Here is a 12,148-nt window from a genome sequence, read left to right as displayed (position 1 = left end):
AGTATCTAAAGCTGCACTAGCAGGCTTTTACCAGATTTGGCTGGCCAGAGAGAAAAACACGAGTGGTGAAGGTTAGCGTTCCTCAACAATGTGGCCTCATTGCTGACGAACGTGAACACTTACCTTCACCACTCGTGTTTTTCTCCCTTAAGCCTACACCCGGGCTACAAGTCCCGGGAAATGCTCGGAGTTTCGCTCTCTGTCAAACGATAGACCCGGCATCCATACGATGACTTCATGGAATACTAAGAAGTTCAATTATCTTGCTATAACAAAAATAGTATTAGTAAAACATCCTGGCCATATAATTCATAAAATGAAATAGCTATAAGGACTATACGAACAGAAACTAACAAGAAACACAATCTAAAAGTAATGTGAGTTAACATGCTGATCCATCGTTAGGTATTTAAGATTTTAGTAGAAGTAGCTGAAGACTTTTAGAAGATTTTAGCAATAATGCAATTACTTGCTAATTTCTTTGACATTGAACGAAGATTACCCCAAGCATTACGAAAATATTCAGCATGGTAGGCGCAATTCTAGAATTTACAAGTGTAAAATAGATATTAATATATTAAACCACTGTAATACTGATTTAGTTTATTAGATTAGCTCATTTCTATTAGATTTAGTCTAGAAGATTAGTACCGATATCATTGAATTGACTATCCTATTCAAAAACAGAAAATGCCTCAGGGGCGGGGGGGACTCATGGCCAGATAGATTATAAGATCTTTAGTACTGTTTGTGTAGTGCGTCTAGTGTCTTCATTATGATTTTATTTTAAAATCATAAGTGCATATGTTAAGTTTTTAAAATATAAAAATATTGTATGTTGTGGTTATTATATTATGTAATCAATGCTTGATATAGGTGTATTTTTTAAACACTTGATATCTGAGTTTCAGTACCAAATTATTGCTATTCAATAATAATTCTCTCAGTAATTTAAAATGGTAATTGACATTGATAACTTAAAAAGAAATAAAAAACGACACGAATTTTGGCAAAAGATATTATATATTTATTATTCTACCATTTTAAATGTTAATGTATAACGTTTGCTTTTAGACTAGAAAACAATGAACTTAAAAGTCACACATCTTAACATACATTATTTGGTTTCAGCATTACATAACTGTCGACATATTGTAAGGTTAATGAAATTCATTTAAAACTGTGGTTGTTGTTGTTGTTGTGGCTGTTGCTGTTGTTGTTGTTGAGACTGTTGCTGTTGTTGTTGTTGGTTATCACCAGTGTGTTCGGAGGGCTGGTAGCCGTTCTTGTCAGCAACAAACGTGACCTGAATGTGTTGACCATCAGGCGCGACGTATCTGTAGCTACCCTTCACTGAGAGTCCTTGCTGATCAGTGTCATTTTTGTATTCTCCCTGTTCCTGTCTAGATGTTCCGTCACTTGTTTCAAATCTGAGAAAGAAATAATTTTATTCTTAAATGATTATGATGCATAGGAGTTAACTTTATCATATAAGTCACTATTATAAAAAAAACATAAATTAAATTAGCAAAATCATTATAAATCATATGAATTATACTAAGTCATCTATTATAAGCTTTTACATAATTAGGTATTTTATTTATTTCTTTATTATAGGAAAAGTCAGGACTATACTAAACATATGAAAAATAAAAAAATCGACATGATATTTATTTAAAAAAATAACAATTAATGTACGGATACACTATAACAAATAGCGATTGATGATTGAAGAGCGAAAATGGATTGCAGGTATATATTTTTAATGCCACATTTTTTTAATTGGTGTGCGACAAAAGAGATAATAACCGATTCCAATACATAAAAAATTACATCAAAATCAGTCAAGCCGTTTTGGATAAGTATAGCAACTAACATTGTGACATATATTGTATTGTACTTACTCAAAATTATATCCATTGACATCAACTTCGGAGTCTTGTTTGACAATTTGTACGGGTGCCTGTTGGCTTGAAGCTGGAGGTGGTGCTTGAGGGAGAGCACAGACCAGCGCAATGGCGGCTAACGCGAAAATAGTCTAGAGAAAATACAATGTGCTATTAAAACAATATATGCTTTCTTTTGTAAAGTTAGTTCATGCAACAAATAAATTAGGTATCTACCCCTTCTATAACCTGTCTTTATTACACTATGCTATGAATCTGAATGTACAGCATATTAAAAAAAATATATCGAATTGAAATATTGTATAATTTTCATGTAATTATTACATTAGAAGAAATATTCTATAACCTGGGACAACTAAAGATAAGAAAATGTACAATTATAAATGTCATGAAAATACATTAAAAGAAATATTTTATATATAATATACAAACTGAATTAGGAATGAAAATTTTGTATCTAACAAATTATATAGTTTTTAATAGGATTTTATTAAGGTATTTTATTTAAATACAAATTACTTACGATTTTCATCATTTTGGTGATTTTTAACGGAATAACTGTTATGTGTTTATGTATGGACGATTCCTGGACGTCTATACTCTGAAGTGGCAACTTCTGCTATAAATATCACTTCAACGTATTGACAATACGATGTTTCGAAGTTTCATTGGGAGCCGAGGTGTTAATCACAATCATGCAAACAGTTTATTTGGTGATCCACGAAAACGGTGTGGGGATTCGTCAATTGTGTAAATTGTTTGCCAGACAGTGGGTCGTACGTGCATCACTTAACCTACATAATCGTGAAGTACTATTTTTTTATTTTATTTTTAATTATTGAAAAATTGTTGTATTGAGACAGTTTCACCAGTTTATAAATGATAATACCAAACAAATATATTAGACTTTAGCAATATATACCTTCTTAATTCTTAATACTAAATTCTGTTTTAACTTATTGTGAATGATGCTAATTTATAAATAGGAAATTGGTAAGATAAATAATACTTACTAAAATAATTATGTATATAACATATAAATTTTACTACATGTAAACATAGAAAAGATGCATCGTATACACTGACATTTTCATGTATAAATATATAGCTATATATTGCAGAGACTATTATATGAATCTATATATAATCCTCCTCATACAAAAATAACACATAATTTAATCACCTGTACCTAATTATTACTGATCCTAGCTACTTATGTAATTTCTTTTTAGATCTGTGTTTTCTTCAGTCTTGTGATAGAAACCCACTGGGAATCATACTAATATGGTATAATCAGTTGATTAAAACTTCTCTCAGATATTAGTTATGTAGCTTATTCGATTCATATAACCAAATATATAGTACATTACCAATTACCTGAATATTACTAGATATATGTAGAATATATTAAAATATATATTTATTTTCCTAAATAAATTAAGAGGTAGGTGTCAAAAAATATTATTTTATGGAATTAACTATGAAGCCTTGACGATTTCGACTAAAAAATATTTAAGGTCACGGTATAATTTATCTCACGCTTGTTCAGTGCAGTTCTTGTATTGTTATCCATGCAAACTTAGATAGCAAACAATTCTTTTATTACGCATGCATTTTTTACGAAATGTACCACTATTTTAGAGATATTATATTTTTTCCCACGTAGTGCAATTACTTTTAGTATTATATATTTCTACAGGACCTCTGATTTTGGTTTCTAATTATTGTACGATTTTTTATAAGTTTATTACCACTATTAAACAAGTCCTTTCCCAAATTTAATTATACAATGAACATATATTACACCTATTGTGTGATAGTCAATACAGTTTATTGGCTATCGATGGATACCCAATAAACAGTATTATGACTAGGAGATGACCTTCTTTGGTATTCTAAGTCTCATAGATATTAATCAAAATACTTGGTGTTCTTACACACGACTACTAACATACTAAATATATATACTTTTAATGTTATCAATAATTATACCTTTGTCACTTGTCAGTCATTTAAAGTTCACGCATTTGATCGCAAAACAAATCTAATCAATTTATGAAATGCTGAGTATTCCACTCCTAAGGTTGTTTTATTATAGTATGCTTAGTACAGCAGATTATGCTTAGTACGAAACTCACAATAATTAATATTATACTATAATAGTTGTTGTTGTACTCGTATAAAGTGCGCTTTTACCTGGTTTAGTAGTTGTTAGAACTATAAACTATTTTCTATAAATAATGATATTTATTAATATTTAGAGATAAAATTAATCCATTATTTAATATTTTTAACAGACAAATATTTTCGTAAATACTATTAATAATATCCTACGTTTTAGTGACTTGTAAGCTTAGCATCAACATGTCATAACATGCGAAAACATTACTTTAACAACAAATACATTAATGTCTATATTAATATTGCGATCTCTAAAAAAAGGCCGAGCACAATAGATTTCTGTAAGTCGCAGTACTACTAAGCGTGGTCTAAGCACCAATAAATAACCCAAACCCTTTGATATAAAAGACAACTTTCTCACTAAAATCACAGTCCAAATGAAACTTCCAGTTTTAATATTCATAAACCAAAACTCTGTATGAGTTAATGTTAATAGCGGCATTTTTTGCTAGATCGCAAATCTGAATTATCCTTTAGTTCTTTGAAGAATATTTATATTCATAACTAAATCATATAAATATATCCAAACTAACATAGTAGTACATTTAAAATCATGTTATTACGAATGCAGCAAGCAAGGGGCATGGGTCAAGGTGTACTAATATTTTTCATATCATACACTACAACATACGATACAACAAATAACCCAAGCGTTATGTGAACTTTATAAACAATCGATTCTAATTTTAAATTTTCTATATTGGCACTGTATGCAATAGGTAACTAAATCATATTATCTATTTTATTCTAAACTTAAATGACGGCATAATATCTCTCTATAAATTAATCACTAACTCTGCTCATTTGCTCGATTTAATTGATCACATGTCAATAAGACACGGCACTTGAAATATTATAAAACAAGATATCAAAACATCATATAGAGCTGTCTCTAACACCAAAAGAATGGTTTATTTAGTACTTGAAATACTTCTGTACTTCTTCTTACTTTAAGAAGAAAAAGTTTCTATGAAAAGAATTCTATTAAAAATAAATAAATACCAGTTTGTTTATTTTTATTAGAGTCTAGTGACCATATTAAAAGGGAATCCGCATAATATTTTAGGAAAGCCTCTTAATAACATTGCTAATTAAATACTAAAATTACCTTGGCATTAATAGATATCTCTATAAATAATAAAACTTGTCCTATTCGATGTTTCAACGCACAGCCTAAATCATTAAAACGAAGATTTTTCAAGAAGTTTACTTATTTACATAAGGATTTACTATATAAGGAATAATAGAAGTTTCCATGGGATAACAGGAAACAATCACGATAGTGTAGCCACATTAAATAGAGGGGAATGGTTTTATACCTTTATATCAGTGGTCTAATAACGAAACCGTTATTACATGTTATGGTACTTGGTCCGTGTGGAATTCAACTATTTTTATTAATCTAAATAAAATTTCTATAATAACAGTAGTCTGAGTATATAATATTAGCTATCTGCGAGTGAAAGTCAGAATTAACAAGAACAAACCAACAGACAGATATATAAAAATAATTAAAATTAAGTTTTTATGTAACTATTTGCTGGAGGAATATTGCTATGTATAAATTATTGTAGTAATAAAATATAAAATGAAATATAGAATTTATTGTACACTGAATTCAATATTCAAACGCCACGGAATATTCGGGTAGAAGTGAAAAAATGTATATAAAGTAAAACGAAACAATATCAGTGTTCCATGCGTAACGTTCCATATTTGAATTTTATAATATTATATTTGAATGCATTAATTGGCTATTTGCGATAGCAAATGGTATCTATTATTTATTTGTATAGAAAGTCTATATAAATAAATAAAACTAAATAAATTTAGTTTTTAATTGTTGATGAGATTTAAATATTAATACCTTGAAAATATACAAATTATAAAGAAAACTAAATGTCCAATTAAAAAAACATTACGTTTATAATCAAATCATCGTAACAAAAACGCAGCTACCATTCAAGGACACTAACTTACTTGTGTATGTTGGTAATTGACGATTAATACTGACTTAGCAGGCTTTGCAGGGGTTAAATGAATATTATATTCAAAATGAAATAAAAAGAAAACACAGATCTTCAGTTATCATAAATAACGATAATTTAAGAATTAGGCAGTCAATTATTAGTATATAGATATATCTAAATATCAGATACTGTTTACTATAACTCTGTTATATTCTCATATGTACTATAACTCAGTGTACTATTAAAATATACTAATATCTTCCCCTGAAAAGAATAAAACATGGGTCTGTCAATTTTTAACTCATTTAAAAATCCTATGGATCAAAACTCTCTAGCTATAAATTGTACAGTTAGGTGACACTGACACTGACAAAAGGAGAAAAGTGGTAGTCAGTTAATTGTTATAAAACTCGACTTGATTTTTATAATTAATAATGAGTTAATTACCATCTTAAATTTCCTTCCTTTATGACCAGATTTGTTTTTCTGTAACATTTGCGAGTCCATCTGAAGATTCATTTTAGTAATTTACTCATTGTCATATTTCTATCAATAGGTACTTCTCCTGTGTAGAATTATTAAGTAAGGAACTACTAATTGTGTTGTAAGAACCTACTTTAGTGTCCAGTTACAGGCCTTGACCTAACACGCTATAAGATTGAAGATGATAAGCTATTCTCTTACCATCTTATGTAATTATCAAGTTTAACACGTATTAAATTATCACTTATTCAAATACATTATAATTTAATCAGGTTTTTTTACACATCAGAATAAAATAAAGTGTGCCATTTAGATTTTGTTAAAATAAATACTTCAATAACATTTTACTATTTTTAAATTTATAATGACACTAGCTGTACCTGCGGTTTCACTCGCATGAAATGTATAAATGTGTAAGCTATAATACTGTAAAGTTTCATCAAAATCCCATCAGTAGTTTTTGCGTGAAAGACTAACAAACCTCCATACTCACAAATTTTCGCGTTTATAGTATTAGTAAGATAAGTACGATAAGTTATTGGTCGACCAGCTGCAACTAATAAGATGAAACTTAGTTTACTACATCTAATAATTTGTTTTAGCTTTTCATTTAATTTCATATAATTATAATAATTTAAATATTATTAAACTTGCACTATCCTTACAGCGACAACAATCCATACAGCGACATCTAGTTCCAAGCTAAGCAGAGCTTGTGTTAAGACTACTAGATAACTGATACATTTACATTTTTCTAAATACATAAATAATATACATGGAAAACACCCTAAATTGTTAATATTTAATTATATTTTATACAATTAAAATGGGACACAACTTGCAAATATCCCGACGCCGAAAATAAGTAAGACGCGATAATTTACCTCTGTCTTACTCTACAAAGTCTTTTATGCTGTAGCTAATACCACTAATACTAACAACTACGTTATTGGTAGCTACATATGAATCCATTTCTTCTAGGTACTGTTTTATACAAATATATAAACTTATAGTTAATATAAAATCTGTATTTATTACTTTATATAACTTGTCTTATATTATTAAGTTACTTAGTAACTTATCTGTAGTGACGTTTATGTGAAATAAAATTTAGCGAATAATATAATTTATTATAAAATAGCTAGCATAATATCATGATCGAGAGATGAATATAATATTAATTTATTAAATATACGCCTAAGACAGGTCGTGTTTTTAATTATTATAATTTACAAGTGTTATTAAAAGGTAATAAAATGTAAACATCGACGTCGTAAGTCGTAGCCACCGATGAGTTACATAATGCACGCATCCTTAATATTTGTTTAACGGTTTATCTATTTTTCCCCACTTATGTTCAAATAGTTGACAAAGCTTTTGCAAACGTATGTCATCACGATGAGAATGATATGAAGCTCTCAAATGAGTCCATTGTGTTTTCACTCACGTATTATTTCCTAACTCGTCTCATAAATTAAATGCTTGAATTCTGAGTATAATAAAATATAACAAACACTTAATTGTGACTTTCTGTTTATCGTACCTGTTCCTTTTAAATTTATTATTAATGTTTTATATACACATAATATTTATCACTAATTTAAAATTCTGAATCTTAATCTATAGAGTGTATATGCATGCTTCTTTAGTAAATGATAATTATATACACATAATAGAATAGATTCCGAATTAACAATTTCCTGGTATGTTTACTAAATCAAGCTTACTTTTAGGTTTATTTCTATACTTGTAAATTTTTATTTATTTATTACTTATATACAAAAATAATGAGCACAGCCCTTAATTTTAAATAGTTGCTGTAGCTGGTTCACGAACGCCTGTAGAAACAACTGTGTCAAACATTTTGTATTCATCGTGAAGAATATTATCTATATTTATCTCTTCATTACACTTATAAAAAAAAATTACACCGAAAATATAGAATTAACATAAAACTAAAGAACATGAATATATGCCAATTGGCTTAAGGTATGGACGTTCCCGGTAGTGTCCTCAAATATTTTTATCACATGCTTGATTCTCATATGACTGATTGAACATTTGAATAAAAAGGCGTTTGACATTTGTTTACACGGTAGAAGTAATCAATATATTTAGAACTATATTAATAAATATAATATATATAACACTCAATGTTTTTGTACATTTGAAAAATATGTATAGCTGACATAATCCAAATGCATTACTGGAAAATTAATGCATTATCACAATAAGATTATTAAATAGATAATTTCTTTCTTTTTACTAAAAAGTCGTAACTCCAGGATACAGTTAGTATATGTTGAATTATCACTTGCCCATATAAAGAACCAAAAACGCATATAAAGAATATATAAAGAACAAATTTTAGTACAGAGATTGTCAGAGGCGTTTCCATCTGAATAGAGACTCAACGAGATTCTTCAAGAATTTTCATATAAATCGTTTTATAAATTTTCCACACTTATCTGTTTGTATCATATGAAATATTATTAATATTAATTCTTCACATATGTCATAGTTTGATAGTTTGTCCATCAGTGACATAAAATTTCGATTAGTGACCGTGTCGGTGTTTACAAAAAATGTTGAGGACTGAAACAGAGAGCGGAGCGAGTCACGGCGCGGCATCCCATCCTCCATGATGTCAGCTTGCAAGTGCACCACCACGGAATTATATAAAATGAACGACCTACACTAGTTACTCATTCGTTAGTTTGTGCTCATCACGAATACTAAGCAACATGCTCAAATACGTGAGTTGCTAATATTTTTTGTTTATTAATCATTACAATAAGTATCAAAGGTCGTATATTGTGGGTAAATACTTAAATTCATAATCACTGTTTACAACCCGTTGCAAAAGTGTGCCGTGACTTGTGATGGATCCACCCGGTGTAGTAACTGCGGATGAGCGTAAACAATGGATTGTGGTGTCTCATTAGAAATATTTTATGTTATTTCATTTAATAAGTTTTTAAATGACAATAGAAATGTGCGCTTTTATCAAATATTAAATCTTTTATGTTTAAAGGATAGCATAAACTATTACCAATTTTTTCTATAAACCATTTCATAAACCATTAACATTTTTTTCAGCAAAATAAATCTATTTAAATAGATTTATTAAATAGATATATAAATACTTAAGTACTGTATATAAATATTTACATTGGCTTATTTATTACACTTCAATTATCGTCCACTTTCAGGTAACAGTCTTATGCGTCGTGGCGGCGCTATGCTCCGGAGCACCGCAACAAAACCCTCAGGATGTGCAGATCCTGCGCTACGACAGCAATGTTGAACCTGACGGCTATAGCTTCGCGTAAGAGTCCCTACTAATGACACAATTCTTAATATTTTCATATAACAAAATAACCACAATTTCTCACATACAATTATTATTCAAATTGTTTTATATTTATATACATGCATCTGAACGAAAAATATATACTTATTTATTATTTAAAGATATTTATAGAAGTTTATTATATTTATTTATTAGACAAATAAACTATTTCATGACAAATTACTTTCAGAAATAGAGTTCATTCTGTTACAATTTATTATATATTACATAATTATTATGGAAATACTATTTATTTTATTTCCACAACAAAATTAATTTTAATGAAATATTTACTTAAATAATTATTCTAGAATACTACAGAGATTGATCAAACATTATATGTAAGCGTGTGTGCAATGATGATGTACAATTTTATCTTTAATATTAACTGTGTTTTATACTTAGAAGAATATTTAATAGATCAATTTACAAGTATATACGTATACATCTTGAAAATAAAATACCTAAGGAATTCAATAAATGCAAACTAATAAAGCGAATTGTTTCGTTTGGATATAATTCATATTCTTACAACAGCAATGGATCTCCCTTAAAGTTATCTATTATTGTGTTATTTATAGCCATATTACGGTTATAGTCTGTTTAAAAAATTAACGAAATTAAAGTTCATAAATATAATAATATTATACATTTTTCTCTTTCGTTTACTATAGACAAACTTTACAATATAAAAAAAATATTTTTATCATTTAAATAAAATATCACATACTGTGGTAAATAATCGTAATGTAACGAAAATAAAGGCCTGTTTACATTAATTGTTTGGAACCTTCGATGTTAATTCAACTCACACATATATATACAAAAAAGTAAGCCGAGCTACCCATTTCATCTAAGAAAGCCCCAATAGTCGTAAATTCGTATCGAGTCCCCAACAGCAGAAAATACGAAAATAAAGTCTCTCATCAATGCTAGAATAAACATAAGTTTACAGTAATACTATACTGATAAGCAATATCGTCTGTTTCCAAAACCAATATTATTCCCGACTTAATGAGATGTTTTTATCCTTTGACAATAAATGAATAGTCCATTTATTGTTAAAAAATATGTTAGTATATTATGTCAACACTAAAAGACTTTTTTCAATTTGAACCCGTAATTCGATTAGCGCGTTCAATCAAACAAGCTTTATAATTTTAGTATTTAGACTTAACATTATTTTTAACTGATAGTATTAATGTGTACATAAAAAAATTCACTACATTTTACAATTTTCTTTTACTATATATTACTAATATTAATACGTTAACAGATACGAGACCAGTGACGGTACATCCCGGCAGGAAGAAGGCAAACTCGACAACCCTCAATCTGAGAACGCAGCCTTAACTGTCACAGGACAATACGCTTACGTCGCCCCTGATGGCAAACACTACACGGTAACCTTCACAGCTGGCCCCAACGGATTCCAACCTAAGACATCCCTCGGACAGAGGAAATAAACCGTACAACCAACTTTGATCACTGTATATACTCGTAAAATGTAAGATCAAAGTGTTTAGGTACAACCTTTCAACATACTCTATAAACCAGTGAACACTCGATCTCAGTTACTTCGAGCACACAGAAGGGTTTCATCTAAATTCTTGTGCCATAAGATTGCCTTTTCTATTTTTTTTTTAATTTTGTAAAGCCTCTTGTGATTTATATATAATAAATAAATGATTATTACTCTATATTGTGTTTGTTATTCTTTATGTACTGATATGAGCTATTTTGGATTGATTATGTTAGAAAAAAATACAAATGTGTTATAAAATATTTTCTTTGTGAAAAAGCTTAAAAAACATATATAATATGATAACTAAAATATATTATTAAAAGGGGTCCCTTTAGGCAACGTTAGAAATGTACATGTATGTAACCAACAAGACAAAAGTGTCTGCGATTGATATACGTATTAATATGTATGACATTTAAAATTGAATGGTAAAACAAAATTGATATATCAAATCAAAAGGAAAAAATGTTGAGTTTGACAAATGTTCAACTTTGAAAACCATTATACCTAATCAGGAACTAAAACAACAAACCTGAACAATATGCGCTTGAACTCTAACCTCAAACATGCAATTAAATATTATATCCAATTATCATCACGATACTGCACAAAAACTTTCGCAATAGATTTGTAAAACAAAATATAATTACATACCTACACAAATAGTAAACGACGTTTTTGTGATCAGTAATAATAATTTTAGTAATAATTAGCTATTAGGTCTCTTTTG

General features: G+C 28.7%; 2 protein-coding genes across 2 annotated transcripts; one reads left to right on the top strand and one right to left on the bottom strand.

Annotated features, from left to right (window-relative positions):
* Window positions 1-1,174: 1,174 nt before the first annotated feature.
* On the bottom strand, window positions 1,175-2,442 carry LOC131852574 (endocuticle structural glycoprotein SgAbd-5-like). Its single transcript, XM_059203246.1, has 3 exons — window positions 2,431-2,442; window positions 1,905-2,038; window positions 1,175-1,430 (listed from the first exon to the last, which is right to left on the bottom strand). The coding sequence occupies exons 1-3, from the start codon at window positions 2,440-2,442 to the stop codon at window positions 1,175-1,177; spliced, it is 402 nt and encodes a 133-aa protein (XP_059059229.1).
* Window positions 2,443-9,262: 6,820 nt separating this feature from the next.
* LOC131853032 (endocuticle structural glycoprotein ABD-5-like) lies at window positions 9,263-11,583 on the top strand. The gene is made up of 3 exons (XM_059203827.1): window positions 9,263-9,297; window positions 9,754-9,869; window positions 11,170-11,583. Exons 1-3 carry the CDS (start codon window positions 9,286-9,288, stop codon window positions 11,357-11,359), a joined length of 318 nt encoding a protein of 105 aa, XP_059059810.1. The 5' UTR covers window positions 9,263-9,285; the 3' UTR covers window positions 11,360-11,583.
* The last annotated feature ends 565 nt before the right edge of the window (window positions 11,584-12,148 follow it).

Source organism: Achroia grisella, unplaced genomic scaffold, assembly GCF_030625045.1.
Source record: "Achroia grisella isolate CSIRO2021 unplaced genomic scaffold, CSIRO_AGI_Agris_v1 utg1179, whole genome shotgun sequence".
Lineage (NCBI taxonomy): Eukaryota > Metazoa > Arthropoda > Insecta > Lepidoptera > Pyralidae > Achroia > Achroia grisella.
Note: the sequence above shows the minus strand (reverse complement) of the source record. Positions and strands in the feature narration are given on the sequence as shown.

What these genes read in the sequence shown, in the direction of transcription:
- LOC131852574 (XM_059203246.1), bottom strand. An exon ending in GTCAATGGATATAATTTTGA is followed by an intron (nt 1,431 to 1,904) that starts GTAAGTACAATA and finishes TTTCTTTCTCAG; the next exon opens with ATTTGAAACAAGTGACGGAA.
- LOC131853032 (XM_059203827.1), top strand. An exon ending in CCTGACGGCTATAGCTTCGC is followed by an intron (nt 9,870 to 11,169) that starts GTAAGAGTCCCT and finishes ATACGTTAACAG; the next exon opens with ATACGAGACCAGTGACGGTA.